General features: G+C 57.8%; 1 protein-coding gene across 3 annotated transcripts in view; it reads right to left on the bottom strand.

The window, feature by feature from the left end:
- The window catches only part of MGAT5B (alpha-1,6-mannosylglycoprotein 6-beta-N-acetylglucosaminyltransferase B), a 74,965-nt gene extending 50,158 nt beyond the window's left edge, over window positions 1-24,807 (bottom strand). The window contains exons 1-4 of one of the 3 annotated variants that reach the window (XM_084983645.1): window positions 24,774-24,807; window positions 24,157-24,313; window positions 20,290-20,402; window positions 10,911-11,058 (exon numbers count right to left, since the gene is read on the bottom strand). In XM_084983645.1, the coding sequence (XP_084839771.1) occupies window positions 10,911-11,058; window positions 20,290-20,402; window positions 24,157-24,224 (329 nt within the window). In that variant the 5' untranslated portion in view covers window positions 24,225-24,313; window positions 24,774-24,807. Of the gene's footprint in view, window positions 1-10,910; window positions 11,059-20,289; window positions 20,403-24,156; window positions 24,454-24,684 lie in introns of those variants that run through there. The other 2 variants (XM_021066557.2, XM_021066556.2) reach the window with 2 other exon arrangements.
- Between the last annotated feature and the right edge of the window lie 202 nt (window positions 24,808-25,009).

Consider the following 25,009-nt stretch of genomic DNA (forward strand, 5'->3'; position numbering starts at 1 on the left):
TTATAGGACACCCACCCGATCAGTGACCTCATCTTAATTTGATTACATCTGCCGAAACTCTATTTCCAAATAAGGTCATGGTCACAGACACAGGGGGTTAGAAGGTCAACACATCCCTCTGGAGGACACAGTTCAACCCTCAACCACCTTCTCTAAAATTACGAATAAAAATGAGCACATACATAGAAGCCGATGCTTGTGCCCAGAAAGTCCCCAAGCAGGAAGGAGCATCAGCTGTCTCCTAGGTCTTTAGATAGTCAAGGAATGCTGTCGGAAAGAGAATGGTCAGCTTGTCTCCAACCCGCGGTAACATACGAGGAGATGAGCCAAAGCCCTGCCTCTTACGAGCTGTGTGACCCTGGGCAAGGCGCGTGGCCTCTCTGTGCCTCCGGCTCTCATCTCTTAAAATGGAGGAGATGATAGCACCTCCCTCGGCATTCCCATCGTGGTTCAGTGGTTAACGAACCCAACTAGGAACCATGAGGTTGTGGGTTCGATCCCTGGCCTTGCTTAGCGGGTTAAGCATCCGGCGTTGCTGTGAGCTGTGGTGTAGGCCGGTGGCTACAGCTCCAATTCCACTCCTAGCCTGGGAACCTCCATATGCTGTGGCTTCGGCCCTAAAAAGACAACAAGGACAAAAAAAAACAGCACCTCCGTCATAGCAGTGTGAGGATGAAACGAGAGGCAAGGCGCTCAGAACAGCAGCACCTGCGTGGCGGGCACACGGGGTTGGCGATTGTGACTGTGGGGGAGCTGAGGCTGCAGCCGAAGGGATTTGGGCCAGATCGTGTTTCCCAACCTTCTCTCACCATCACCCCTTGTAGGAGCCTTTTTAGACACTGCTTCCCCTCCTCGCCCCTCCCTCCCCCCAAAGTCAACACCATGGATATTCGGCTCATCTGTTTACAGCCAACGGAGGGCCACAACCACTGTAGCGGCTAAAATTATACGAACCGGTTTCCACCCTTTTGGGGGCGACGGCTCGTGGGTTAGAGCAGAGAGGGAACGAGACAACCTTGGCCTCCACTGGACTCTAAGAAGTTCCGAGTGAGGGCCGAGGAACCGCTTTCCCCATGACCTACAGGCACTGGATGGCCCCTGCTCTCCCCAGGGGGAACGACTGATGACCAACTGGCCACACCCCCCTGCATGCAGAAGTTCCTGGGCCAGGGAGCCAACCCACGCCAGAGCAGCGACCTGAGCCACTGCAGTGACAGTGCTGGATCATTAACGCACTGAGCCGCACGGGAACTCCCTGGAAGGCGTATTTAGGGATGAAAGGAGGCAGCCACAGTGCGGAAGGCTGGACCTGATTGGTCGCTGAGTCAGCACTGGCCCAGAGCCGGGGCAGCCGGGGCCCACGGGAGGTGCTTCCGGGCTGAGAAGGACTGGGTACCCCTCGACTTCAAGCAACCCCTGTCAGGGACCAGCCAGAGGTCCAGCCGGGTCCCTGGAGACTTGGAAGGGATCCCACCTCACTTCGCGCCTTCCTGAAGGCACCTCTCCTTCCAGGCTCTACTCTATCCATCCTGGGGGCATCGGGTCACCCCTCTGAGCACCCCCACGCCTGTGGTGTGGTTGCAAGAGGCAGACCCACAGGAGTCCTGAGTCCCCAAGGACAGGGATGTGCTCTCGGTGGTACAGCCTGGCCCTGCCCAGCACAGGCCACATGCCCAGGGCTCCATCACTGTGTCAGGCTGGACAGTGTCCCCCCAAAATTCACATCTACCTGGAACCTCAGCATGGGACCTTATTTGGAAATAGGGTCACTGCAGATGACATCAGGATGAGCTCATCCAGAAGGAGGGTGGCCCTGGGTTCAGTTATCCGTATCCTTAGAAGACCATGTGACGACGGAGGCAGGGACTGGAGCGGCGTGCCCACAAGCCAGGGGCACCTGAAGCCACCAGACCCTGGGAAACGCAGGGAAGGCTCGTTCTCTAGAGTCTCCAGAAGGAAGGAGGACTTACGGATACCTGGATTGAGGCCCTCCAGCCTCCAGCATCGAGAGAAGATAAATTCCTGTTGTTTTAAGGCACCTGGTTTGTGGTTATATTTTACAGCAGCCGTAGGAGCCTAATACAAGCACCACCTGCAGAATTGAGGGCAAATGGTTTTTCATCCACTACAAAAAGAAAGCCCAGGTTCTCCTGCCTTCCTGCTGTCAGGAACGTCTTCTCTCTAACCCGTCCTCCTCTTGCAGAAGCCTCACCTTCATTCTGCTGCTATTTCCATGGGAGATGAAGAACCAAGACCCGCATACGCCTAGGTCGATGACTTTCCGTGTTATTGGAATGAGAATGGATCTTGGAGTCAGAGGTCCTGGATTCAAACCCTGGCTCCACTGGAGAGCTGTGTGACCTCGGGCAAGTTACCTAACCTCTCTGAACCCTGGGGTCGGTCAGCTCATGTCAAATCTGAATAACCTCAACGACCTTGCGGAGTGATTAATGATAAGGATTAGGCTGTCAAGTAATCCATATACAGTAGGCATTCAATACATGCTTGAGATGCTTTTGCCACCTACCCTCAGTGGTCACTCCATCCCCAAGAGGAAGCCTCCTAAGTCTAACTCCAGAGCAAAGCACTTTACTTTTGAAAGGGTCAGCAATTTTCATATGATAAGCATTTTTTTTTTTTTTGCATAAAACATATCACCAGCCCGGGCTTTAAAATAGTACAGATGGCATCTGTCTGGTTTAACAAGTTCAACGTGTTCAAAGCAGAATTACTTGCATTGCTATTATTATACTGGACTTAGCATTTGCACAGCACTTTCTATTTTCAAATAATATATGATTAGGCTTCTCTCCCTGGGAAGCTTTTTTCAAAATGACAATAACAGTAGATGTCGTGTGACTTCAAACAGCAGCAAATCTATGACCTGGGAAATGCTTCCGGGGGAAAAGAAAAGGGGGCATTGACGGGGGAGACGGGGCGCAGCTGCCTGAGCTGACGGTGTTGTCACTGTGGGGTCGGGGTGGCGGCAGGGCTGGCCCCAGGAGATGCTGTGCCAGGGCCCACTGTTTCAATTCCTCAAACATCAGGAAAAAAACGTTGCAGGTCAAAGAAGATGCTTTAACAGGCAATGTTAATATATCTTTATGCCAACGTGGTCATAATTTTGCTATAGGTTAAACTCTGTCCCCCTCCCCAAATGTGACCGCATCAGCCTGGTGCTGTCCTCCAGGTGCAGGAGTCTGTAAGTGCCTGGGCCAAACCTGCCTCAGCAGGAGCTCCTACTCTTAGAGCAGAGGAAGCCAGGCTGGGAGGGGTCCCACGGGCACCCCAGTAAGAGGAATGAGGTTCTCCAGCCCCAACACGTAATCTGTAAGTGCCAGGCAGGGACAGAAAAGCCGGGGACATTCTGTACTATCAAGCCAGCCTGAAGGGTCCCACTACCCCTTCCAGCTGGGTAAAGATCCCCCCCCAACCCCCACCCCCCGCCACAAGCATGGCAGTCACCTGGCCGTCGGGCTCTCAGCACCACCAGGCAGTGCAGACAAGCCAGACTAGAAGACTCGGGCAGTGCTTTTCCTGTCTGAGCCCAGATCCCTCAGATCTGTCAATCACGGACCAGAAGAGGCTGCTCTCTTATTGGGCCACTGGCCAAGGTCAAGTTCATAATATGTACCCACTAGGGGGTGGCCGCTCTTATTATTATCATCATTAATTATTACTACTGCTGCTTTAGTCAGCTCTGAACCTGGCCCGGAGAGGATAAAATGATTTCCCAAGGTTGCACTGCAGACTGGGGACAGAGCAGAGACGCAGACACGGTGTCCTGTGCCAGCCTGCTCCTTCCCGCCGCATTTGCACAGTCAGTAAATACTAAGCTTGAAGGCTGAGCCCTGGGCCTGTGGGCATTTTCTGCACACACACGAAGTACCAGGCATTCCCCGCAACTGATCCCTTCTGACTTGCTAAGTAAAAGAGGGCCAAGCCAGACCCCTGGTCACCTGCCCACCCCACTCCTCACCCCCAAAGACCCACCCTGGGGTATTCTAAGTATTCATAGGTCTCTAAATCCTCGAAGCCCTGTCTGAGCATCGTTCACACTCAGACGAGCCACCAGTCCCTCCCGCTCGGGCACAAGTGGCTTCCTGGAGCCAGCCAGCCTCTGAGCTTTGGCCAAGGCCTCCTGAAGCAGCAACCAAGACGACAGGCCACACACTGGCCCCAGGATCTTATTCTGCTCCATCCACCCCCAGGGGCGGGGGCCAGTGGCCAGCAGCCAGGGCCAAACAGCGAACTCTGGCTCCAGTTGGCAGCCAGAGGCTGCCCCCTCCCCGAGGACACCAGCTCCAGGCATCACCTCCCATCAGGGCAGGTCCCCGAAAGGCCACCTCGAGGCTTCTTCTCCCAGCCCCATGAGCCCATCACCGATTCCAATCCTCACTCCCCTGGCCCCCAGGGGGAGCTCGCCAGGAAGCCTGGGGAAGGAGGTTTAATGTTGAGTTCCTCCCGTGATTTATGAGGGTTGCATTCAATTAATGAGGTATTGATTTCTGCGCAGCTGGCCAGCGTGCTTGCTGGGAGTTGTTATTTTATCATGAAATGGATCGCTTTCCTTTTAAAACACAGAGACTCCCGCTCAGAGGGGCCCCGCAGACAGATGTACCAAGACGCAAACACCACGCCAGAAACACGAGCACCGCAGACAGGAGGTGTGTTCCCTCTAGGTCGGTCCATCTCTCTGTCTGTCCGTTCAGCTCTCACACACACCACGCGGGACACAGGAGACCCCACCCCCGTGCCCAGCCTTCCTTGCACTTCCACTGCTCTGCTCCTCTGCTTCAGCCCCTCCCCCGTCCCACCCAGAGGCCCTGATGCTCCCAACAGATGCCCAGGGACCTGGCTGCCCCTTCCCAGTGGGAGCAGAGTGGGCTCCTCTCTCCTGTACCACGAAACACACACACACACACACACACACACACACACACACACACATATTCACAGCAGCAAAGTAGAGGTGGCCCCACCATTGACAGGGACAGAGCTGGAGTTGGACTATCTGTGGTTTTGTCACTTGGGGAAGGGCCTGGTGCCCCGTGAGAGCGGCAAAGCCCTACCCCCACCCCAGGGCCCAGGCTTCTCCTGGAGAATTTCTTTTTTCACATCTCATAGGTTTATTTTATTTGAGATTCTGCTGTGTACATCTTGTATCTTGCCTCTTTCACTGAGACTGCATAATGAATGCCCTGTCATTCATTAAAGGTTTTTTAGGAGTTCCTGTCATGGCTCAGTGGTTAATGAATCCGACTAGGAACCATGAGGTTGCTGGTTCGATCCCTGGCCTCGATCAGTGGGTGAAGGATCCGGTGTTGCTGTGAGCTGCAGTGTAGGTTGCAGACGAGGCTCAGATCCCGTGTTGCTGTGGTTGTGGTGGAGGCCAGCAGCTGCAGCTCCAATTGGACCCCTAGCCTGGGAACCTCCATATGCCATGGGTTCAGCCCTAGAAAAGACAAAAAATAAGGGGGGAGGTTAAATACATTTTTAGGAGTTCCCTGGCGGTTCAGTGGGTTAAAGATCTGCATTGTCACTGCTATGGTGCGGATCTGATCCCTGGTCTGGGAACTTCCGCATGCTGCAGGCATGGCCAAATATATATATGGTTATGGAGTTGTAGTTTTATATATATATATGGAGAGAGAGTGTCACACTCTATTCCCTCATGCATATCCATACTGTATTGACTCTTCCTATTATCCTATTGCCTTTTTTTTTTTTTTTTTTAAACTACCGTGCCTGCGGTATATGGAGGTTCCCAGGCTAGGGGTCGAGAATCGGAGCTGCGGCTGCCGGCCTACACCACAGCCACAGCAATGCCAGATCCTAGGCGTGTCTGTGACCTACACTGCAGCTCGTGGCAATGCCTGATCCTTAACCCATGGAGCGAGGCCAAGGATCAAACCACATCCTCACAGAAACTGTGCTGGGTTTTTAACCTGCTGAGCCAGAATAGGAAGGCCTGTCCTACTGTCTTTTAAGTATCTTAAAAGTACTGTGTGCATTTGGCTGTGCCCTCAATAATCCGAGACTTAGCAATGAAGTCATATTTGCCAGTCTGATTGGTTAAACTGTTTCTTGAGGGTGGGATTTTTATTATTCGTGAGGTTGAATTCTTTGTCCTGTTAAATGTTCTTCTGCCTCAAATTCTGCTTTGTTTGGTATAAATATTGTCATTCAAACTTTCTTCCCGTTGCTGTGTTCTAGATATGTTTCTTTTCATTTCTGAGTTGTTTGGTTTTAGGCCTGTCTTGCAGACGGCATATCATTGGATGTTGAGAAGCTCTGTCTTTGTTGGGGATGTTGAACCCTGTCACATGGATGTCACACTTGACATTGAATTTGAATTCACCTGCATTGAATTTATGCAGCTGCCAACCCCACCCCACCAGTCCAGCCCCTCCCCAGCCCAGGAGCTGGACAATGCCCAGATCTGCCCTGTTAGGAAGGGACAGGAGCGCCAGTTGCGGCTCAGCAGGTTGAGAACCTGACATAGTGTCTGTGAGGATGTAGGTTCGATCCCTGGCCTTGCTCAGGGGGTTAAGGATCCGGCATTGCCCCAAGCTATGGCGTAGGCCTGCAGTCACAGCTCCAATTTGGCTCCTAGCTTGAGAATTTCCATATGCCACAGGTGTGGCCATAAAAAAGAAAAAAGAAAAAGTAAGAAAGGCAAATCCAGGGGCTGAGCCCAGCACAAGGCCTGACAGAAGTGGGCAGTTCTTTTTAAATTGAGCTCAAAGTCATCTGAACAGGTGGCGTATCTCCTACCCTGCTCCCCAAGTTCACAAAGAGACCCCAGGGAGGACTGCTCTCCCAGCATGACTCCACCAGCACAGGGATGCTTTTTTTTTTTGGCTGTGCCCATGGCATGCAGAAGTTCCCAGGCCAGGGATCAAATCTGTGCCACAGCAGTGACCCAAAGCACAGGAGTGACAACGCCGGATCCTTAACCTGCTGAGCCACCAGGGAACGCCTTTAGAAACGTTTTTGTTTTGTTTTGTTTTTTGCTTTTTAGGGCTGCACCCATGGCATGTGGAAGTTCCCAGGCTAGGGGTCCAATTGGAGCTGCAGCTACCGGCCTATGCCAGAGCCACAGCAACTCGGGATCCGAGCCGCATCTGCAACCTATGCTGTAGCTTGCTGCAATGCTGGATCCTTAACCCACTGAGCAAGATCAGGGATCGAACCTGAGTCCTCATGGATACTAGTCGGGTTCTTAACCTGCTGAACCACAGCGGGGACTCCTGGAAGCATTTTTGAGTTTTTAAATAAAGCTTAAAAAAGTTGAAAAAAACCTTTGCCCTCGGACAAGGGTTCTGATGTGCCTTCCTTTCTGCTGTCTCTTCTGCACAGGGATAGGGTGTTGGTTCTTTTCCCTGAGAGGGTGGGACATTCTTTGAGGACAGAGCTCTGACCTGTCTCCTGGGTCTTCCCCACCCACTCCTGACAGAGCCCAGACTCCACACACGATAAGCACTCAGTGAATACAGATTGGCTCGAATGCAGACGGGCTCCAATTCCGGCTGGCTTTGCTACTGCACAGAAGCCTTAGGAGATCCCCACTCTTTGGTTTTAGGATAGATAATATGACACCGTGTGCAACAAATCTGCAAATAATCCCTAATTATGTTTTCCTAGACTAAAAAACAAAGGCACATTTGCTTTCCCTGCGGACATACCAGCCATGCGTAGGAGACAGCCCAGAAGCTTCTGGAAGGTCAGAAGGAAGGCAGTAGAGGTTGTTCTTTTTAAGCCACAGATCATTTCAAAGTGAGAAAACCAAGGGCTGGAAACATGGCAGTGCCTGCAGGATCCTGGGCTGCCAGCTCCAGGCTGGACAACCTTGGTGGGGAGAGGGTGGGGAGGGGGCTGCGGTGTTTGTGCAGGAGGGAAGCGATCGCGAGGCCTCAGCGTGCCCTGGACACACCCACCATTTCTCTCCCCAAAACCAGAAGCAACCGTGTCCCTGAAATTTATGGCTCTGCCTGTGGGGTTTGATGGGCTCCGCTGGTCATGATGGATTGTTGCTATTTCCTGGGATGGAGCTGGGAGGTGGTGCACGCTCCCCTCTCTCCTCCGGAGGAGACGAAGGGCAGAGCAGGCGAGGGAGGGAAGGCCAGGGCCGGGAGGAGGCAGAGAGACACTGCATGTGCCAGCAGGAGAATTCCCAGCCTGAGAAGGCAGGTCGGGAGCTGAGGCGCACCTGCTGCCCACAGCTCTGCTGCCCACTGCTTGGCCTCCGTCCTCACCCAGGGAAACAGCTCTGCGGACAGAGGCTGGATCTGTGGCCCAGACTGGTGGGCACATAGCTGGGGGCAGCCGGGAAAGTGGAAGGGGTGGGGGCGGGGCAAGGGGCTGAATACAGCAGAGGGGATACAGCGGCGGCAAGGAGAGGAAGACCCGTGCCCAAGGGGTAGAAATGGCCTCGGGAGCCGTCCAGGGGAGCCAAGCAGCCGTGCCTCCATCTCCCTGTCTCTGCCTCTGGCCCCTCTGGGTTCCCCTCTTGCCCCCTCCACCTCCTCTGCTAAGCCAGAGACTTCCCACAGCGACCACCTTATGTTCCAACTCCACTTACCATAGCTGACAAAGCCCCACGCCACCTGCCCGCTGACCTCTCCCAGCCCCCACTGGGCTCTGCCTGGCTGGCCTTCACATTGGTTCCTTTTCCCCAACACTCCCAGCTCGCTCCCACCCCAGGGCCTTTGCACCTGCTGCTCTCCCTCCCTCAAATTCTCTCCTCCCAGCTCCTCACGTGGCTGGCTCCTCCCTGCCATTCAGAATGCAGCTCACACATCACCCCCTCGGAAGGGCTTGCTGGACCACCCTGTTTGAACTGCCCCTTCCCCAGCACCCACTCCCTCATCCTTCAGAGCCAGTATCTGCCAGGATCGCATTTCTTTCTTTTTCTCAGTCACTGTCTGTCTTCCCCCAGGGAATGAGGTCAAGACTCATCACTGCATCCCCGGCGCCTGTAGCTGCCAAGACAGATTTCTTGAGCAGATAGATCTTTCGCTCCTTCTCTCAGATGCTTAGTCCCTGGAGGGTATGAGAACACGTAACCAGGGCCCCACCACACAGCCTTGCGGCCCACCCAGGAGCCCCAACGTCCCACAAGAAAGAGCTCCCCCAGGACCCAGGCACGGTGGTGGCCCCCCTACGGCCACTGCTGCATTTAACTCCAGGCTCCAGGAGTTCAAATTAAAATTAGTGCCTACATTCTCCAAAACAAAAATTCAGAGCAATCAGTCTTGGCTCTAATTTTTTGTTTTGGAAAGGTAGATACTAAAGGATTTTTTCCCCAAGTTGTGAATTAATTGATATGAAAAGTCTTGAAAAGGGATATACAAAAAAATGGAGTTCCCGTCTTAGCTCAGCTGAAATGAACCTGGCTTGTATCCATGAGGATGCAGGTTCGATCCCTGGCCTCAATCAGTGGGTTAAGGATCCGGCGTTGCCGTGAGCTGTGGTGTAGGTTGTAAACGTGGCTCGGATTTGGCATTGCTGGGGCTGTGGTGTAGGCCAGCGGCTACAGCGCCGATTGGACCCCTAGCCTGGGAACCACCATAAGCTGTGGGTGCGGCCCTAAAAAAAAAAAGGACAAAAATGAACTTCCATGTAGCCATGTATTTAATGACTGGCCGTCAAGAGCACAGTGGTGAGAAGGGGGGCTCTGGACCTAGCTGAGAGCTGTGCAACTTTGAGCAAGTTCCTGAACATCTCTGGGCCTCAGTTTCCTCCTCTAAGCAATGGGGATTAACCCCCCGTAAGGTGGTTATGGCACCGACCAGACCACAGAGGGAACGCAGTAAGGTGAGCTTTCGGTAAATAGGGATGCCGACATCGGCTGACCCAACTGGGCATCCAGAACATTCCACCCGAAGGCCTGTTGGACGTGGGACTCATGGCCAGCAGTCCGGCCCAGGCAGCCTGAGGGGCAAAGGATTCCCCCACCAGACCAAGGGGGGGCGCGCACTGTGCTTCACGCCCCACCTCGTGGAGCCCCTCGAACATAGGCCCCTTCCTCAGGGCCCCTCAATGCCCAGGACGCAGCACTGACCCTCTCTTTGGTTTGCTCAACACCCAACTTCAGAAACACCTGAGCTCTGGCTTCACATCCACACGCTGGCTGAGGTCTGCTCTTCCGCAAGTTGTCCAAAAGTGTGGACTTCAAACATAGTTTTTGGCAGTGGCACACTTTCAGCAAATCACGCTGGCCCAGTGAGAGCTTTTCCCAGATTGGGTAAGAGTGTGGGTTTCACACTAATTTTTCAGCAGTTCGAACACACGGAGCAACTCCATCTCACCGCAAACGCCAATATCTAAAAGGGCGAGGGCCGCTTGTCTCCCTGGGGTGGTTGGAGTCCGAGCCCCCTCCTTCCACAGCCCAGGCTGGTGGCCAGGACTCCCAGCTGGGACAGGCCCAACTTCATGCCCACTCCCTCATTCCCTGGGGGCCAGGAGAGCCCCACACCTGAGACCCACCACCTGGGTTCCTGGGGACATCCAGAGGCACGCAGAGCTGCGGCACCAACTCTTGGGAAACTCTGCACATTCTGGCCCCGGTAGTGGCCTATTTAGAATGAATAAAGCAGAAAGTGCCTGCCGGGATGACCCAGGTCCCTGTGGCAGGAGGACAGACCACCCCTGCGGCCATCACGTCCATGTGCATCTCAACAGGTGCCCATTAGCACAGACGGCGCTCAACAGCGTCACAGCGCGTGAGAAAGGCAGGTGCAATGGGGAGCCACTTAGGGACGATGTGTAAAAACCACACACTACGCATCGACTGCGCACGTGTGTGGATAAAGTGCACTTTGAGGCCGCCCCTCCGGCCCAGCACAGGGCGGGGTACCCCTCCTCCCCGACTCCGGGAGCCCCGCTCCCTCCCGGGTCCCCCTCACCTGTCCACGGCGAAGCGCCCGTCCCCAGCAGCCCGGTGCAGCTCGCTGCTGTTCTCCAGCCTGGCCAGCGTGTCCATGCGCTTCACCATCAGCTCCAGCAGGTCACTCATCTTGCGGAGGACACCCCGGGACTCCGGCCCCCCCAACACTGCAGGCAGAACGTGGGCGCAGTCAGAAGCAGCCCAAACAGCCCGGAGGCCACCTGAGACCCACGGCCTGGTTCTCTGAGCCTGAGAGGCCCAGACCTCAGCCCCACGCCCATCTTCCCAGGAAGAGGAGGGGTCAGGAGGGGAGCCGGCCCCACCCCTCACCCCTGCAGGACAGGAATCCAGAGAGCCCCGGGCCAACCCTGCTCCTTTCCCGCTGTGTGACCTTGGGATAATCTTTGAACCTCTCTGGGCCTCGGGTCTTGTCACCTGCAAAATCAGGCTTCAGACATAATTCCAGGTCTGCGAGACGGCAGGGAAGGCCCACTAGTGGGACAGGAACCTGCCCGACCCCCAACACCAAGCTCCAGACAGAACTTGTGGATCAGGGGTCCTCAAAGTCTGGTCAGCCATCCACTCACAGCTGAACCTCCTGGCCAGGCTGTTCAAGTCTGGATTCCCGGCGCCAGTCTAGACCTGCTGAGTCAAAGCCCTGGGGCACGGGGCCCAGACCCTGCCCTCTGCTTGCTCCCCACGTGGCTTGGACAGGAGAGGCTCCGAGCCCAGGTGCAAGGGGTTCAGAGCCCCGGCTGCATGCCTTCCCCCCTGACAGCCCCAGACCCCACTCTAGAAAACCCCTGTGACTTTGTCCTGACTCTCAAGCTGGTGTTTGGGTTCCTGAAGATCACCTCCAGGGCTGAGGGGCTGGGAGACCTTGCGAAGAATAGAATTAAATGAAAATGAGGCGCTTCAACCAAGGTCCCATTAACCAGCCCGAGGCTTCCATGATTCCTGTCTAATCATTCGCAGTGCAGGTGCCAGTGTGAGAGAGCAGCCCTGTCTTCCCGTTTAATTAAATCTTGTGATGGTTTCAAGCAGTCCCTCCAAACCATCCAGAGGTACTGGGTTCCAGGCACGGCGATCCCCAGCCCGGCTTCCTGCAAACCCCAGGGGACCAGGCTCTGAGTCACTCTTAACAAATGAGCTGAGTCTGTGGGGACCCCAGGCTGCCAGGGGGCAGGGGGCGTCTTAGGTGGGGTTCCCCAGAAGCAGATCCCAAGGTAAGGGTTTGAAGGCAAGCGGTTATTTGGGAGGCGAAAGGAAGCCGGGCTGGGGAGTGCAGGGTGACACGGGGAAGGGGAAAGAACCAGAGAGGGGGCGCCAGTGACCTGGGGAAACCAGCAGGTGTAGAACCGGCCTCAGGGTTCTGCCCCTGGTGGGTGAGGGGGCACCAGCCACTGCTTGAGGGATGGCCAGGTTCTGGCACTCTCCTCCTGCCGTGGCGCGCCAGAGCCGGCTCCGGCGTGTGAGCGGGAATCGTGAGAGCTGAGGGTGTGAGCGCCAACAGAACCCGCTTCTCAGGGGAGAAAGGGCGGGGGCCCGGGGGCGGGGGTAAGAGGGGCTGGAGGTGAACACCTGGGCTCTCACCTGCCTCTGCCACCAACCCCTGTACCAAAGGGGATCATGGGAACACTCTCAGCTTCAGTGGCCCCAACTCAAGGCAATAATCAGGCCCTGTCCGCAGCCCAATGTCAAGGTGCCAGGAGGGGCAGGGGAAGAAGACAGCAGGCCATTCGGAACCAGAGAGAGAGACGGAGGGGGAGAAACAGGGGGCAGAGGGACTGAGGGGGCTGGTCTCTGCCCTGTGCTTGGGGCTCAGCCAAGGAGGGGGGCTCACCAAGGCTGCACATGAACATGACTGCCTGTGACATTTCTGCTCTGCTCGTCCCCCAGATCCCCTGGCTCCAGGCCTGTTTCAGCGGCTGCCGCCACTTTGTCACACCAAGTCATCTCCTGGCTGGGGTCCCCTGCCAGTCGAAGCAGCCCGAGGTCAGAGGGAGGCCGTGGAGAGTTGGGGGCTGGGAGTGGGGCTCACTCTGGGTCAGGGGGCAAATCCAGAGCAGGGAGGGGCTGCAGGCTCCTGGGAGCCAGGGAGGAAAAGTGGGGCAAGAATGCCCCCGGCGGGGGCAAGGGCGGGGAGAGCGGAGGAAGAGGAGAGACGCGGGGTTGGAGAAAATGGGCATCAGAAAAAACGAAGGAAACACTGATGCCAGCCCCTCCCCTCCGAGGAGCTGGAAGGGCTCTTGGCCCTCCCACTTTCCCCTCCCAGAAACTGGCGGATTTTTCAGTTGGAAGCAGGAAATTTCACCATAGTGTGAAATGAAGCAAACTGAGATCGCTCCTGCCACTCGGCCCCTCCCACTCGCTCGCAGCCCCAGCGAGTCAATCAAGCAAGATATCTGGGGTTCCCTCCCTCTTTCAGCTCCACAGAGTTGGGGGCGACCGTGGACTCAAAATTACTCTCACCTTGAGACCCCTACCCAAGCCCATCATCCAAGCACAACACCTGGCTTTCAACCAGGGCTCGGAGCACAGAATAAAACAAGAGGGGCGTTCCCATCAGTTCTGCTGGAAAAATGGGCACACATCAGATGCTTTGACCTGGCCGCTGCTTTGCACAGCTCCAGAGGGACCCCCCCCCCAGTGTTGCAGGTCACCTGATGGATGTCCTGGGGTTGCTCCTAACTCAGGGTGGCCCCTTCCCCAAAGGAGTGAGATGAGTGAAACAGAGTGAGGAGTTCCCTGGGGGTGCAGTGGGCTAAGGATCCAGCGCCTCGGTTTGAGCCCTGGCCTGGGAACCTTCACATGCTGTGGGCATGGGAGGAGACGAAGCAAAAGAGGAGGAGAAAGGAGAGTGAGACCACGGCTAGACTCCCCTGCCAGAGCTGTTAACCGAAGCCCCCCAGCCGTGCACCCAGGCCCGACTGGACCACACTGTGTGCCAGCGATGCTGAGACGCGGCACTGCCCCCCCGCCCCCAGGCTGGCGCTGCGTTCCCCACAATGCCACAGGCCTGGCACCTGCCCTGTCACACTGCTCGGGCTTGTCCCAAGCCTCCTTCACCCCTCTGAGCTCACTGCCCACACTCTTCCCGGGACCTCACTGCCGAAGCCCCCCCCCCAACACACACCCCTAGTCCCATTTCACAGGCTGCAAAATAACTGGTGGAGCCAGTAACTGCAGAGACCAGGCCTAGAGCAGCAGAGGCCCCTGGAGCCAGACAGAGCTGGGCCAAGCCTGGGGGCAGCAAGGCGGCCTGGGACAGGGCACAGTGGCAATCAGGAAGCCTTGATGACGTCATCCCTGCTCTGTCCGACCCTGATGCGGGGGGAGGAGATGTCACACTTGTTCTCTGGGCCTCGGCGTCCCTCCTAAAATGCTAGGGTCTGACTTCCAGAGCCCCTCGGGTCCACAGCCTGGGGTTTCCATGCCGGCTCTTCCCCCAGTTGCCTCCAGAGATTAGGATAAAGGGAAAGGAAAGAAGCGATTCTACAAAAGCCTGCAGACTCTCCTTAGAGAGGAGCTCTGTCTGTTGTACTAAACCCCTGGGTGGGCCTGAGCCAGGTCTAGATGCTCGGAGCCCGAGCCCCGAGACAGAGCGCGCTAAATGACTGTGCATATTAACGTAGGGAAGCTGGACTTTCCCGGCTCAGCCTGGGGGATGGCAGAGAGGACAAGGCCCGGGGACAGGGCAGGACGGCCAGGCAGGGGACAGCCAGGCAGAGTCAGGGAAGCACTTCTGCAGCCATGGGGGATGACCTTTGGGGGGCTCTGAAAGGCAGGGGTGTGAGAGGGACGTGCCATCTGCTTGCTGTGCTGAGCGGAGACCCCACCCCGGGGCAGGGGGTCTGGGGGGCTGACACAGAGGAGGCAGGAGGGGGAGCCCAGAGCAGGACAGTTCTGGAGATGGGACAAGGCGTGACCCGGGAAACACAGGCCCCCATGCCATCTGGAGATGGCTGGGGTCTGGACGGCCCTTCCGACGGGTTAAGCCAATTCTTTAAAAATGTCAGCAGAGGTCCTTTGTGGTGCAGCAGGTTAAGGATCTGGCACTGTCATTGCAACGACTCGGATCACCGCCGTGGCGCAGGTTCAATTCCTGGCCTGGGAACTTCCACATGCCAAGGGTGTAGTCCAAAAAAAATGTCAAGAGGCAACCAAAAAAATGGAGTTCCCATCACGGCTCAGTGGTAACGAACCCAACGAGCATCCATGAGGACGCAGGTTCGATCCCAGGCCTTGCTGAGTGGGTTAAGGATCCCGCGTGGCCGTGAGTTGTGGTGCAGGTCACAAATGCAGCTTGGATCCCGCATTGCTATGGCTGTGGTGTAGGCCGGCAGCTGCAGCTCCGATTGGACCCCTAGCCTGGGAACCTCCATATGCTGCAGGTACGGCCCTAAAAAGACAAAAAAAAAAAACCGCAAAAATAATGTCAACAGAAAGAGTGACCCCAGAAGACCAGGGGCTCACAGCCTGGGGCTACGGAGACAGACCCCTCTCAGTGGGTCTAAGTCCCCCTCCATCAGACTGGAGGAAGGCCACGAGACACCCCCCAGCACCCGGGGCTCAGGGGCGGCTCCCACCATGTCACCGAGTCAGATGGTGCAGGACCTCAGGAGACACCCCCACCCCATCACCTCCCGAGGAGCCCAGGGCTCTAAGCACATTTTCTGCCCTGGACAAGAGGGTGCGGGGGAGCAGGCCACGCACGGCCTGTCGCAGGCAGCCCCTCCCACCTGAGGCGCTGCCTGGAGGCCACCGCCAGTGGGCCCATCAGCACAGCAGGCTCCCGACGCCGGCTTGCCCCAAGTCACCTCATGGCTGCTCTCTGCTTGGCTAAATTGAGATGTCTTTAATGTGAGGCCCCAAGGACACACGTCAGGACTCAGCCCAGTCCCTCCATTTCCATGAGAATGAAAATGCAGAGGGCACCAGGGCCCTGACCTCGTGGGCGATGGGCATTTCTTCACCACCCCCTGACCTCGTGGGCGATGGGCATTTCTTCACCAGCTGGCCCCACCCCCTCCCCAGTGCGCTGTTTCCCTCCACTGTCCGCCCTTGTCCCCCCAACCCCGTGTCCCCACCCCCACCCTCTCCCACTGCTTCCGGGAGCCTGAAGGAGCCGTGACCTTGGCAGAGAGAACAGACTTTGTGGCACTCGCGGGATCACGTCTGTGCAGCTGTGTGTCTCTCTGCACGTGGCCGCCCCGGAATCCACCTGAGCCCAAGGCAGCTCCGCGCCCTGGGCAGCGTGGGTGACAAGGGCAGGCACTGGCCCACTCATCCCTCGCCAGCCTCTGAGAAGAAGCGCCCCTTCGGAGGCAAACACAGAGGAAGGAGGTATTTCTCTGATGTTCCCCAGGTTCCATCCTGGTGGGGGGCTGAGAGGTCACGGGGGAACCTCAGGGCCAACTCATGCGGCCCGAACAAGGACCTCCAGCCTGCAGGCCTCTCCCCAGAGACAGCCTCCGACCTCTTCAAGGCCGGCCTCGGTCTTTAAGGCAAGACAGAGCCGGGATCAGAAGGCGCCCCAGAATCTGTGGCAACGTTGGAAAGGAGGCCTCAGACACGACTTGAAGACCCCCAGCGCTAGGAGGGAAGCAAGTCCCTCTTAGGACAGGAGAGGGGGGCGGAGGCAGGAGGCAGGGAGGCCAGACAGGGTGGGGACGGAGGCCTGGGCAGGGAGCCCACCCCCAAAAATCCTCCCTCCAGGCCCGAGCCGGGCCCGACAGCAGCACCAGGGAATGAACTAGATTACAGTCCTCCTGGCTTCGCTTCTTGGTCAGGACTCTGCCCTCAGACCCCTCCGCCCCCTCCGCCCTGACTCCCAAGACGAGTGTGCAGAAGAGAGAATGAGACACCTGCCGCGTTTTCACCCCCAAACCAGAGAACCTCATCATGAAACTCAGAACCTCCCCAGGGGGACCACCATCCGTGAGAGGCTGTGGAAGGTTCTCCTCCTTTTAGAGAAGAGCCTTCTCCCTGCCCCCCCACCCCAGCCACGTCCATGGGGGAACCCACTCCCCTCCCAGGCTTGACAAGCGAGGAGAGGTTATTTCCCCATTTGTGTTCAGATGGTTTTATTGATCAATGAAAGACTTTTCATTCTTAATTTTTTTTCTAATGTTCCCCCCTAATTCTTAGTGGGTTTCCTTCTCCTAGCTCTGCCTTGGGGCTGCAAGGAGCCCCCTCCCCAAAAAAAACAACCCAACCCCCACCATGACCTCCAGCATCCTCCCCAGTGGGAGTTCCCCTCGGGGACTAGTGCTTGGCATTCAGTGCTCCTGCCCAGACCCCCTCACAACTGCACCCCACTTCCAGCCCCATCCTAGGTAGAAATGCTGGCTTCTGCAGGGCTGCCCCAGGCCTGGGGTGGGGGTGTCATTTGAGGGGTATTTCTTGAAGGATCAGGATTTTAAACCCATAGTGGCTCTTCCAAGCCTCTGCTTTGGGTCTAAGCAAATCAACTTAGTCCAAGGGCATGAAAAAATTTGAGGTGGGGGGGTGCTGGGACCTGCTGTATAGCACAGGGAACACTACTCAGTGCTCCATGACAACCTACACGGGGGGAAAATAATCCAAAAAAGAATGGATATGTGTATATGTATAATTGAATCATTTTGCTCTACAGCAGAAATTACGACAATATTGCAAATCAAATATAATTCAATTTAAAAAAATGTTAAATGAAGGGAAAAAAAAGAAATGGGGGGGGGACAGTGAGACCCAATGTGAACCAAACTGGGGTCAGTTCCCTGGGGTTCTCAGGGGCCTCCCTCCCTGTCCAGCTCCTCCCCCCGGCTTTTCTTTTCTTTTCATTTCTTTTTACAGCCTCATCTACAGCATATGGAGGTTCCCAGGCTAGGGGTCAAATCAGAGCTGCAGCTGCAGACCCATACCACAGCCACAGCAACACTGGATCCGAGCCACATCTGCAGCCTATGCCGAAGCTGTGCCAACGCTGGATCCGTAACCCACTGAACAAGGCCAGGAATCGATCCAACCCACATCCTCAGGGACACTGCACGGGGTTCTTAACCCCTTGAGCCACAACGGGAAATTCCGAAGCCTTTACTTCCATATTCCAGGGCCTCAGCTTCCAGCCCAGAGGTCTGGCAGATGTGAAAAGACTTGGACACACTTGCTCTGAGAGCTGATGTCACAGCATACCGGAGACCTGGCAACGCCATCTCCAGGTGCGCGCGGAGAAATGCCTACGTGTATCCAGCACAGTTCACAAAAGCCCCAAACCAGAAACAGCCCAATGTCTGCCCAGGATGGAGGGATAAATATACTGCGACGTGTTCACACAATGGACACTGCCCAGCAGTGCCCGTCTGCACCCACACACCCTGAGGCGGATGAATCTCACAAACAGAAGATCGAGAGAAAAAAGGCTCACGCAGAACACCCGCCCTGTGATTCTGCTTCGATAAAGTCCGAAAACCAGGCAACGCTCCTCTGTGCTCGGAAATCAGGCTGCTTGGGGAAGCGATGAGTGGACGGAGGCCTAGAGGCACTTTGGGGATGGAGCAGGCGGTGTCTCTCTCAGTCGGGGCTGCTGGGCGAGCGGATGCGCGTGCATGCGCGAGCGCGCACACACACACAAACCCACGCATCTCTAGTCTAATCGCAGGGCCCTGGGCAAGTCCTCTTCCCTCTATGGCTCTGCCACCCCTTAGACACAAGATCTAGGCTGCAGTTGGACCCCTTCTCCCTCTGCCGGGCAAAGTAGACCGCGCAGAGCACGGAAGCCCCTGGTCCTCTCAGGGCACTGGGCTCAGCCCTACCAGGACGGGGCCCCCACCTGCACAGGAAGATATCTGGACAAAACCAGAGTCCATCCACACACCCCCTTCTCCCCCAGCCCTTGATTCCCAGCGTCTGGAGCCCTGACGTTTCTGGAGGTCCAGCTTGCTCAAGCCCCCTGCAGCAGCCCACCCGGATGGACACGACCCCGCTTCCACGGGTGGCATCGCCCTGCACCCATCCCCCGCACTCCACCTCCCCCATCCCTCCTGAAGCTGCCCCCTCATGGGCACAACTTCCCCATTTGCTCCTCCACTGCAACCCCCAGGATTCGCCCGCTAGAGATCCTGGTGCAGGCCTCTAAACATCCCGGGGGGCAGTGCCCCCTTCTCAGACTCAACGCATCCAGGAATATTCGCAGAGCTCGCGCTGTTGGCCAGATGCTGCTTGAGACCCTTTGTGTGTTATCTTCCCGCCTCCTCGTGTCAGTCCTGGGGAAGGGGGTCTCCTTATCCCCTCTTAGCAGAGAAGGAATCGGAGAACCTCTGTGAGTCAGGGATGGGATAAATTCATTTACATGCAGGCTCGAATGACTAATCCATGTGAAATTCCTGCTGGGCGCTTTTGCAAGTTTAAAGAAGTGCGTGTTAAACCAAAGGCATGAATCTAATGAGGAGACACCAGATGGCAGCGTAAGTGCCCCTCAGAGCAGCACCCTCAACGACAGCCCATCCTACTAAGGCTTTAATCCATCGTTGGGAAAAGGGGGGCCAGACAGAGGAGCCCTGGGAGTTTGAGATGTGGACTTCAAGCAGAGACCTCTCCCGAGCTGCCCCTGCGACTGCGCTGTCCCAGAAAGCCCCTCTGCCCCAGTCTCCCACTGTGTTCCTTCCTCGCCATGGTTACCAGGAGACTCCCTGCCCTGCGACACACTCATCAGGACTCTCTGTACTGCTCTCCACCCTCCCTTGGGGAGGCGGAGGGGGCAGGACCCACGTCCGGGAGGGGGTCTCCCGGGCCATCGCCCCACCCCCGCCCCAGGCCATGGGAGCTCAGTCATCCAGCCCTGAAACGGTCACTACTTCCTATCTCTCCAGGTGAGTTAGGGACTTGGCCAGTGGCACACAGCAGGTAGATGATGCACCAGGATACAAATTAGGTCTGTCTGGTCCCCACAGCCCTGAACCTCCACTTCACGGCCTCCTAAGCGTCGTGTGGGCCACGACGAAAGAGCAGAGAGCCTGGAGATAAGACACGTGAGCCCACGGCCTGGTCTGTCTCCTCCCCAGTGCTGTGGCTACAGCCTGGGCTGAAGCTGCAGAATGTACGTGTCTCAAAAAGAAATTCGGAGGCGCACAAACCTCCCCACCAGAGAAGCACATGGGCAGCCTCTTCTGATGCCCAGGAGACCCGGATCCCAGGACCTTCCTGGCCTAAGAATCTAGGTCAGAAGAAGCCTGAGGACCACAGCCAGGACAAAAGCCAAAGCAGTGTGTAAGGCCCCTCCATCCACACATCCACCAGTGAGGCGGCCTGGCACGGACGCCGGAAAGCCTCTCGCAGGGTTGGGCTCAAAGCCTTCCCTCTCCTCTGACCCCCAACTCCTGCACCCCTTTCCCACCCCCCCTTTCCCGCCAAATTACCTTCAGTGCGGATGGTAAAGGGGGAGTCCCCCGGGCGCCGGGCTGAGAACTGGCCTCCCAGAGACGTCATCAGGAAGCAGAGTGAGAAGAAGCCGATGCCCAGGACAAAAAGCCTGCGGAGAGCAACAGGGGGAGTCAGGAATAGGTCAGCACACGCATCCCTAACCTGTAAGGGCTCCCTACGAATGAGTGAGGCAGGGATGGAGGGGTGGATGGAGACAAGATCCAGGCTGAGCCCCTGGACCAGGAACTCTCCCATCACCACTGGACAAAGAGAGCTGCAAGAAAGGGGCCATGAGCCACCTGTGAAACCATGCGAGACAATGATGCACACGTGGGTATAAGGCCAGGCAAGCTCTGGCCTTCAGACAGACTGACAGCAGAGTCCTCAGAGCGTGGTCCCCAGACCAGCAGCATCAGCATCACCTTGGAACTATTAGAAATGCTAATTCTTAGGCCCCAGTCCCAGGCTTACAGAATCACACACTCTGGGAGTGGGGCAAGCAGTGTGAGTTGTTTTTTTTGTTTTTTGTTTTTTGTTTTCTTTTTAGGGCCACACCTGCAGCATATGGAGGTTCCCAGGCTAGGGATCAAATCAGAGCTGTAGCCACCGGACTACACCACAGCCACAACAACGCAGGATCCAAGCCACATCTGCGACCTACACCACAGCTCACAGCAATGCCGGATCTTTAACCCACTGAGTGAAGCCAGGGATCAAACCAACAACGTCAGGGTTCCTAGTCGGATTCGTTTCCGCTGCACCAAGTCAGGAACTCCAAGCAGTGTGTTTTAACAAGCTCTCCAGGTAAACGTGATACATGCTCAGGTTTGAGATCCACTGGTATAGATGGAAACAGCGGGACCCGATGCCAGCCAGAGGGCAAGGAATTGGTCCAGATGAAACCCACCTGGATCCCATCAATCACCTGGGCCCCGCAGCCCTTGAATACACAGGCCCTGCTGCTACAACCAGTGCTCGAGTTTGCTGGAACACATCCTTGTCATGTTCAGGGCGGGGGTGGGGGAGTGCCACTGTCACTACCAGATAGTAAGACCTAGGGGGGGCAGGTCCATGTGGACACCTCTGTACCTAACGCACCTCTTCAGGCAGGCACACGAAGGACTGCACCATGGACAGGTCAGAGTGAGCCTGCACACGAGGTGTCACATGGGTGTGTGCGGGAGGTGGCCAAAGCATGACTGCTTATTCCTTCACCCCCTAGGGTTTGATGACTTGCCAAGTGCCAGGCACTTAAGGTGGCCTCAGGGGGCCAGCAGGGAAGCCACCCCCAAGTCTGGCCCTGGGGCCCTGCCTCTTTCATTCTAGATTCTGAGCCAGCACAGCCTTGAGGTAGCCAGAGGTGGAGGCTGGGACCTTGACTCCATCAGAGGACTTGATGAGCTGGCAGGGCTGAAAGGGGAGCCACCCCCTCGCCCAGGTCTGGGCGACTCATCTCCTGTGTAGCCGGATGCACCAGGGGGAGCCCCACCAGCCATGCCAGAGACCTCAGCCCTCCTGCCCCCCACCCACCCACCTCCATCCACTAACCCCATATGTGTTTGTATCTCTACGCAAGACTTGCTTTATGCATTTTAATCTTCATTATTTGAAACTGGCAGAGCCGTATTTAATTAAAATTTGGTCCATTAAAGAAAACACATAATTGCGGAAGAAAATAAAAGCACAGCCAAATCCCCAATCTGTGTTTAAAGGCAGCTGTTAGAGGGTATGGCAGAGCGAAGGGGGCAGAACCCCAAAGCAGAGATGGCCCTGGAAGCTTCCCCCAGGAGACGACAGGCAAGACGCCACAGGGGAACACTGCTCCCTCAGCTCCCGGGACCCCTCCCTGGATCCCCAAGACAAAGTCAAGCTGGCCTCAGGCCAGCAGCCAGAGGGACAGTGGAGCAGGAGCATGGTCCCTCCCCCAGGAAGATCTTGGGAGGAAGCAGCAGTTTGTCCTCCCAGCCTGGGGACAAGGATGGAGCGCTTCGAACGTCTTGTCCCCACCCTCGCTTCCCTTCCCCAGCTCTGTATTCAGAACCGGGGACCTGGGCAGCCAGCGTCCAAAGACCTCCTGTGAGAAAGGAACCTAGGCCTTCAGCCCAGGACCTGAAGCCCCCAAATACCTCACCTGCCTCTCTGCCAGACCCCCAATCCCGGGGCCATTTATCGTAGCTTCAAGTTAAAATGGTTTCGTCCAACCATGTATCCACTCAGACAACATTCGAGAAGCAACCAAGGAATACGGCCGAGCCAGAGGCTCTGGGAAAGCCGGCGAGGAAAGGGCTCCTAGTTTGCCCTTGAGGATTGACAAGTAGGGAGATAAAGCTGCAGGCTCTACGGACCCCCATCGGAAGGGGACTTGGCGACCTCACTGCTGGCTGTGCTCTCTGGGCGGCCCAGGGATAACCTGGCAGGGAGGGGAGCCTATGCAACCCCACCTCTGAATTCTGCCTTCAGGCAAGAGCCTTAAGAAGCCCCCCCACCCCCAGGATCCAGAGGGAGAACCCGCTATGGACCTGGCGCTGTCCATGGTCCTGGCTCTCAGCCACCACCTCCAATCGTGCAGCGGAATGCCCAGCCGAGCTGGGGTCAGCGTCTGAGCTTCCCATGGCCTTAAGGGAGGGGTCAACACTGGGTAAGAGACACTGGCCGAGGACCCCCTCGCCCGTCTGGGTGGGCAGGAATTTCAGGATTTCCCAGGAGGAACAAGGCCCTTTTCAGAGACAATAGCTTCCAACCTGCTTTCCAGGGGAATGTTGGGTGGGGGAGGTTGTCCTGACACCCAGTCACCTGCCCAAGGCTCTACCCTGGGGGAACCCCAGCCCTTCTGTCCCCCCCCATCCTCCAGACAGTGGTGGTCCAGCCTAGAGGCTGTCTCTTCAACTATAGCGCTGGGACCCCACCTGTGGCCAGGTCCAGAGTGAGTCCCCCCCCACCTTCTCTGGCTGGCTACTCCCTCTCGGCTGACCAGCCCCTGGGCGAGGAGGCAATCCCACCCTGCTGGGCACCCCTCCCTTAGCGCCCCCTCCCCAACCCCAGCTACAGGCCGGGCTATGACAGTGTTGGGGAGGGGTGAGAGCTGCCCGGGGGTGGGACCAGCAGAGCCCAGCCATCCGCAAGAGGCCACAGTCCTGCTGGCCTTGACCGCTGAGGTTGGGGTGGGGGTGGGGGTGGGGGTCGGTCTTCGCGCCCCTCCTGCCTCCGCTGCTCTCTCCGCCCTTGCAGCCACAGCGCCGCCCCTGCCCCAGCCTCTCCGAGGCCCGCGAGAGCGGATCGAATTCCCAGCAGAGAGGGCCCCTGCCCCAATTTCGGGGGCCCTCCCTTTGGCGATAGGCCCGCACCCCGCCAAGAGAGAAGGGTGCCGGCAGGAGGCTGGGGTAGAGGTCAAGGCACAGGCAGGGGGTGGGCGGGCCGACTCGGGGCTCCACGCGCCCGCCGGGTGGGGTGCCGCCCCGCGCTGAGCGCTAACTTTGCCGCGGGAGTGGGGCCATCGGGGGGTGGGGTGAGGGGCGAAGGACCCCGAGGGGCAGGGAAGGGGCGCCCTGGCTGCTGCTGCGACTTCCCGGTCCCAGGACCACAACGCGGCTGCTGTCTGCCCCCATTCCCACCTTCGCACCCCGAGTCTTCTCCAACCTAGACCAAACTCGGTCCACGTCCCAGGATCACACACGCTCCCCAGGCGACCCGGAGCCCCAGCTCCATCCCTTCCCCTGCCCCGCTGGCCGCCGCCAAGGGCTCAGGCACGAACCGCCCCCTCTGCTCCCGGGACAGGCACCCCGGCCGGGACTGACCGCACTCGCCCCTACCCGCACCCCTTCGGAGAAAAAGACCTCCCGGCGCCAACCGGGAGAGAACTTTACCGAAAAGGTCTCAGGGTGACCAGGCATCTTCTGACCATTATCTTCCCATCGGGGTTGACTGTGATCATTGTTCAAACTTGTCTGGGCGAGGAGCCGCGGGCGAGGCCAGACGCACCGTCCCGGGCCCTGCTCCCGCCGCGTCCGGGCCGCGAACCCGCTGCGGGCCGGAGCCGGATCGGAGCGAGGTCGGGGTCGGCTCGGCCTCGGCGGGCAGGGGTAGGGGAGCGGCGCGGCTGCCGGAGGGCAGCGAGGGCGCCCGGCCGGGCCGTCTCTGCGTCTCCGCCCTCCCCGCTTCACATCTTGGGGGCCGGGAGACGGCGCGCCCCCAGACCGCCGGCCGCGCGTCTGCCTGCTCGGGCTCGCTCGCTGGGCGGGACGGCGCCGCGGCGCGCAGACGGGCTCCCCGCCGCGGGCGCCCTCATCCCCGGGCCCGCGCCCTCGGTGCCGGCTAGAGGCGGCCCCGGGCCCGCGCCCCGGCCCCCCGCGCCTCCGGGCCGCGCCGATCCTCCACCCCGCGCCGCGCCGCGCCCATGGCTCCGGGCGAGAGAGCCCGGCGCCCGCCCTGCCGCCCGCTCGCTCGGCTGCCCGCGCCCAGGTGTCCGGCGTCCGGCCCGCACCGCGTTACGCCCGGAGGCGCCGCATTGTTTCCTCGGAGGAGGCGGCGGAGCAGCGGCTGGGGCGGCCGAGGAGCGGCCGCGGCGCTTCCTCGGCGCGCTGGCGCCACCTCGTGGCCACGTCCCAGCAGCGCGCTCTCCCGGCCCGGGGCGGGGCTCCGGGGACCGAGGGGCGGGGGCCCTGCGTCTCCCTCCAACCTTCCAACTTCTCGGGCGCCGCTTTCCGAAGCATCCGGGTG

This window comes from Sus scrofa, chromosome 12, assembly GCF_054392235.1.
Source record: "Sus scrofa isolate SSC_HxYL_T2T_F1_AM1 chromosome 12, Sscrofa_HxYL_maternal_Yorkshire_Landrace_v2.0, whole genome shotgun sequence".
In the NCBI taxonomy this organism is placed as follows: domain Eukaryota; kingdom Metazoa; phylum Chordata; class Mammalia; order Artiodactyla; family Suidae; genus Sus; species Sus scrofa.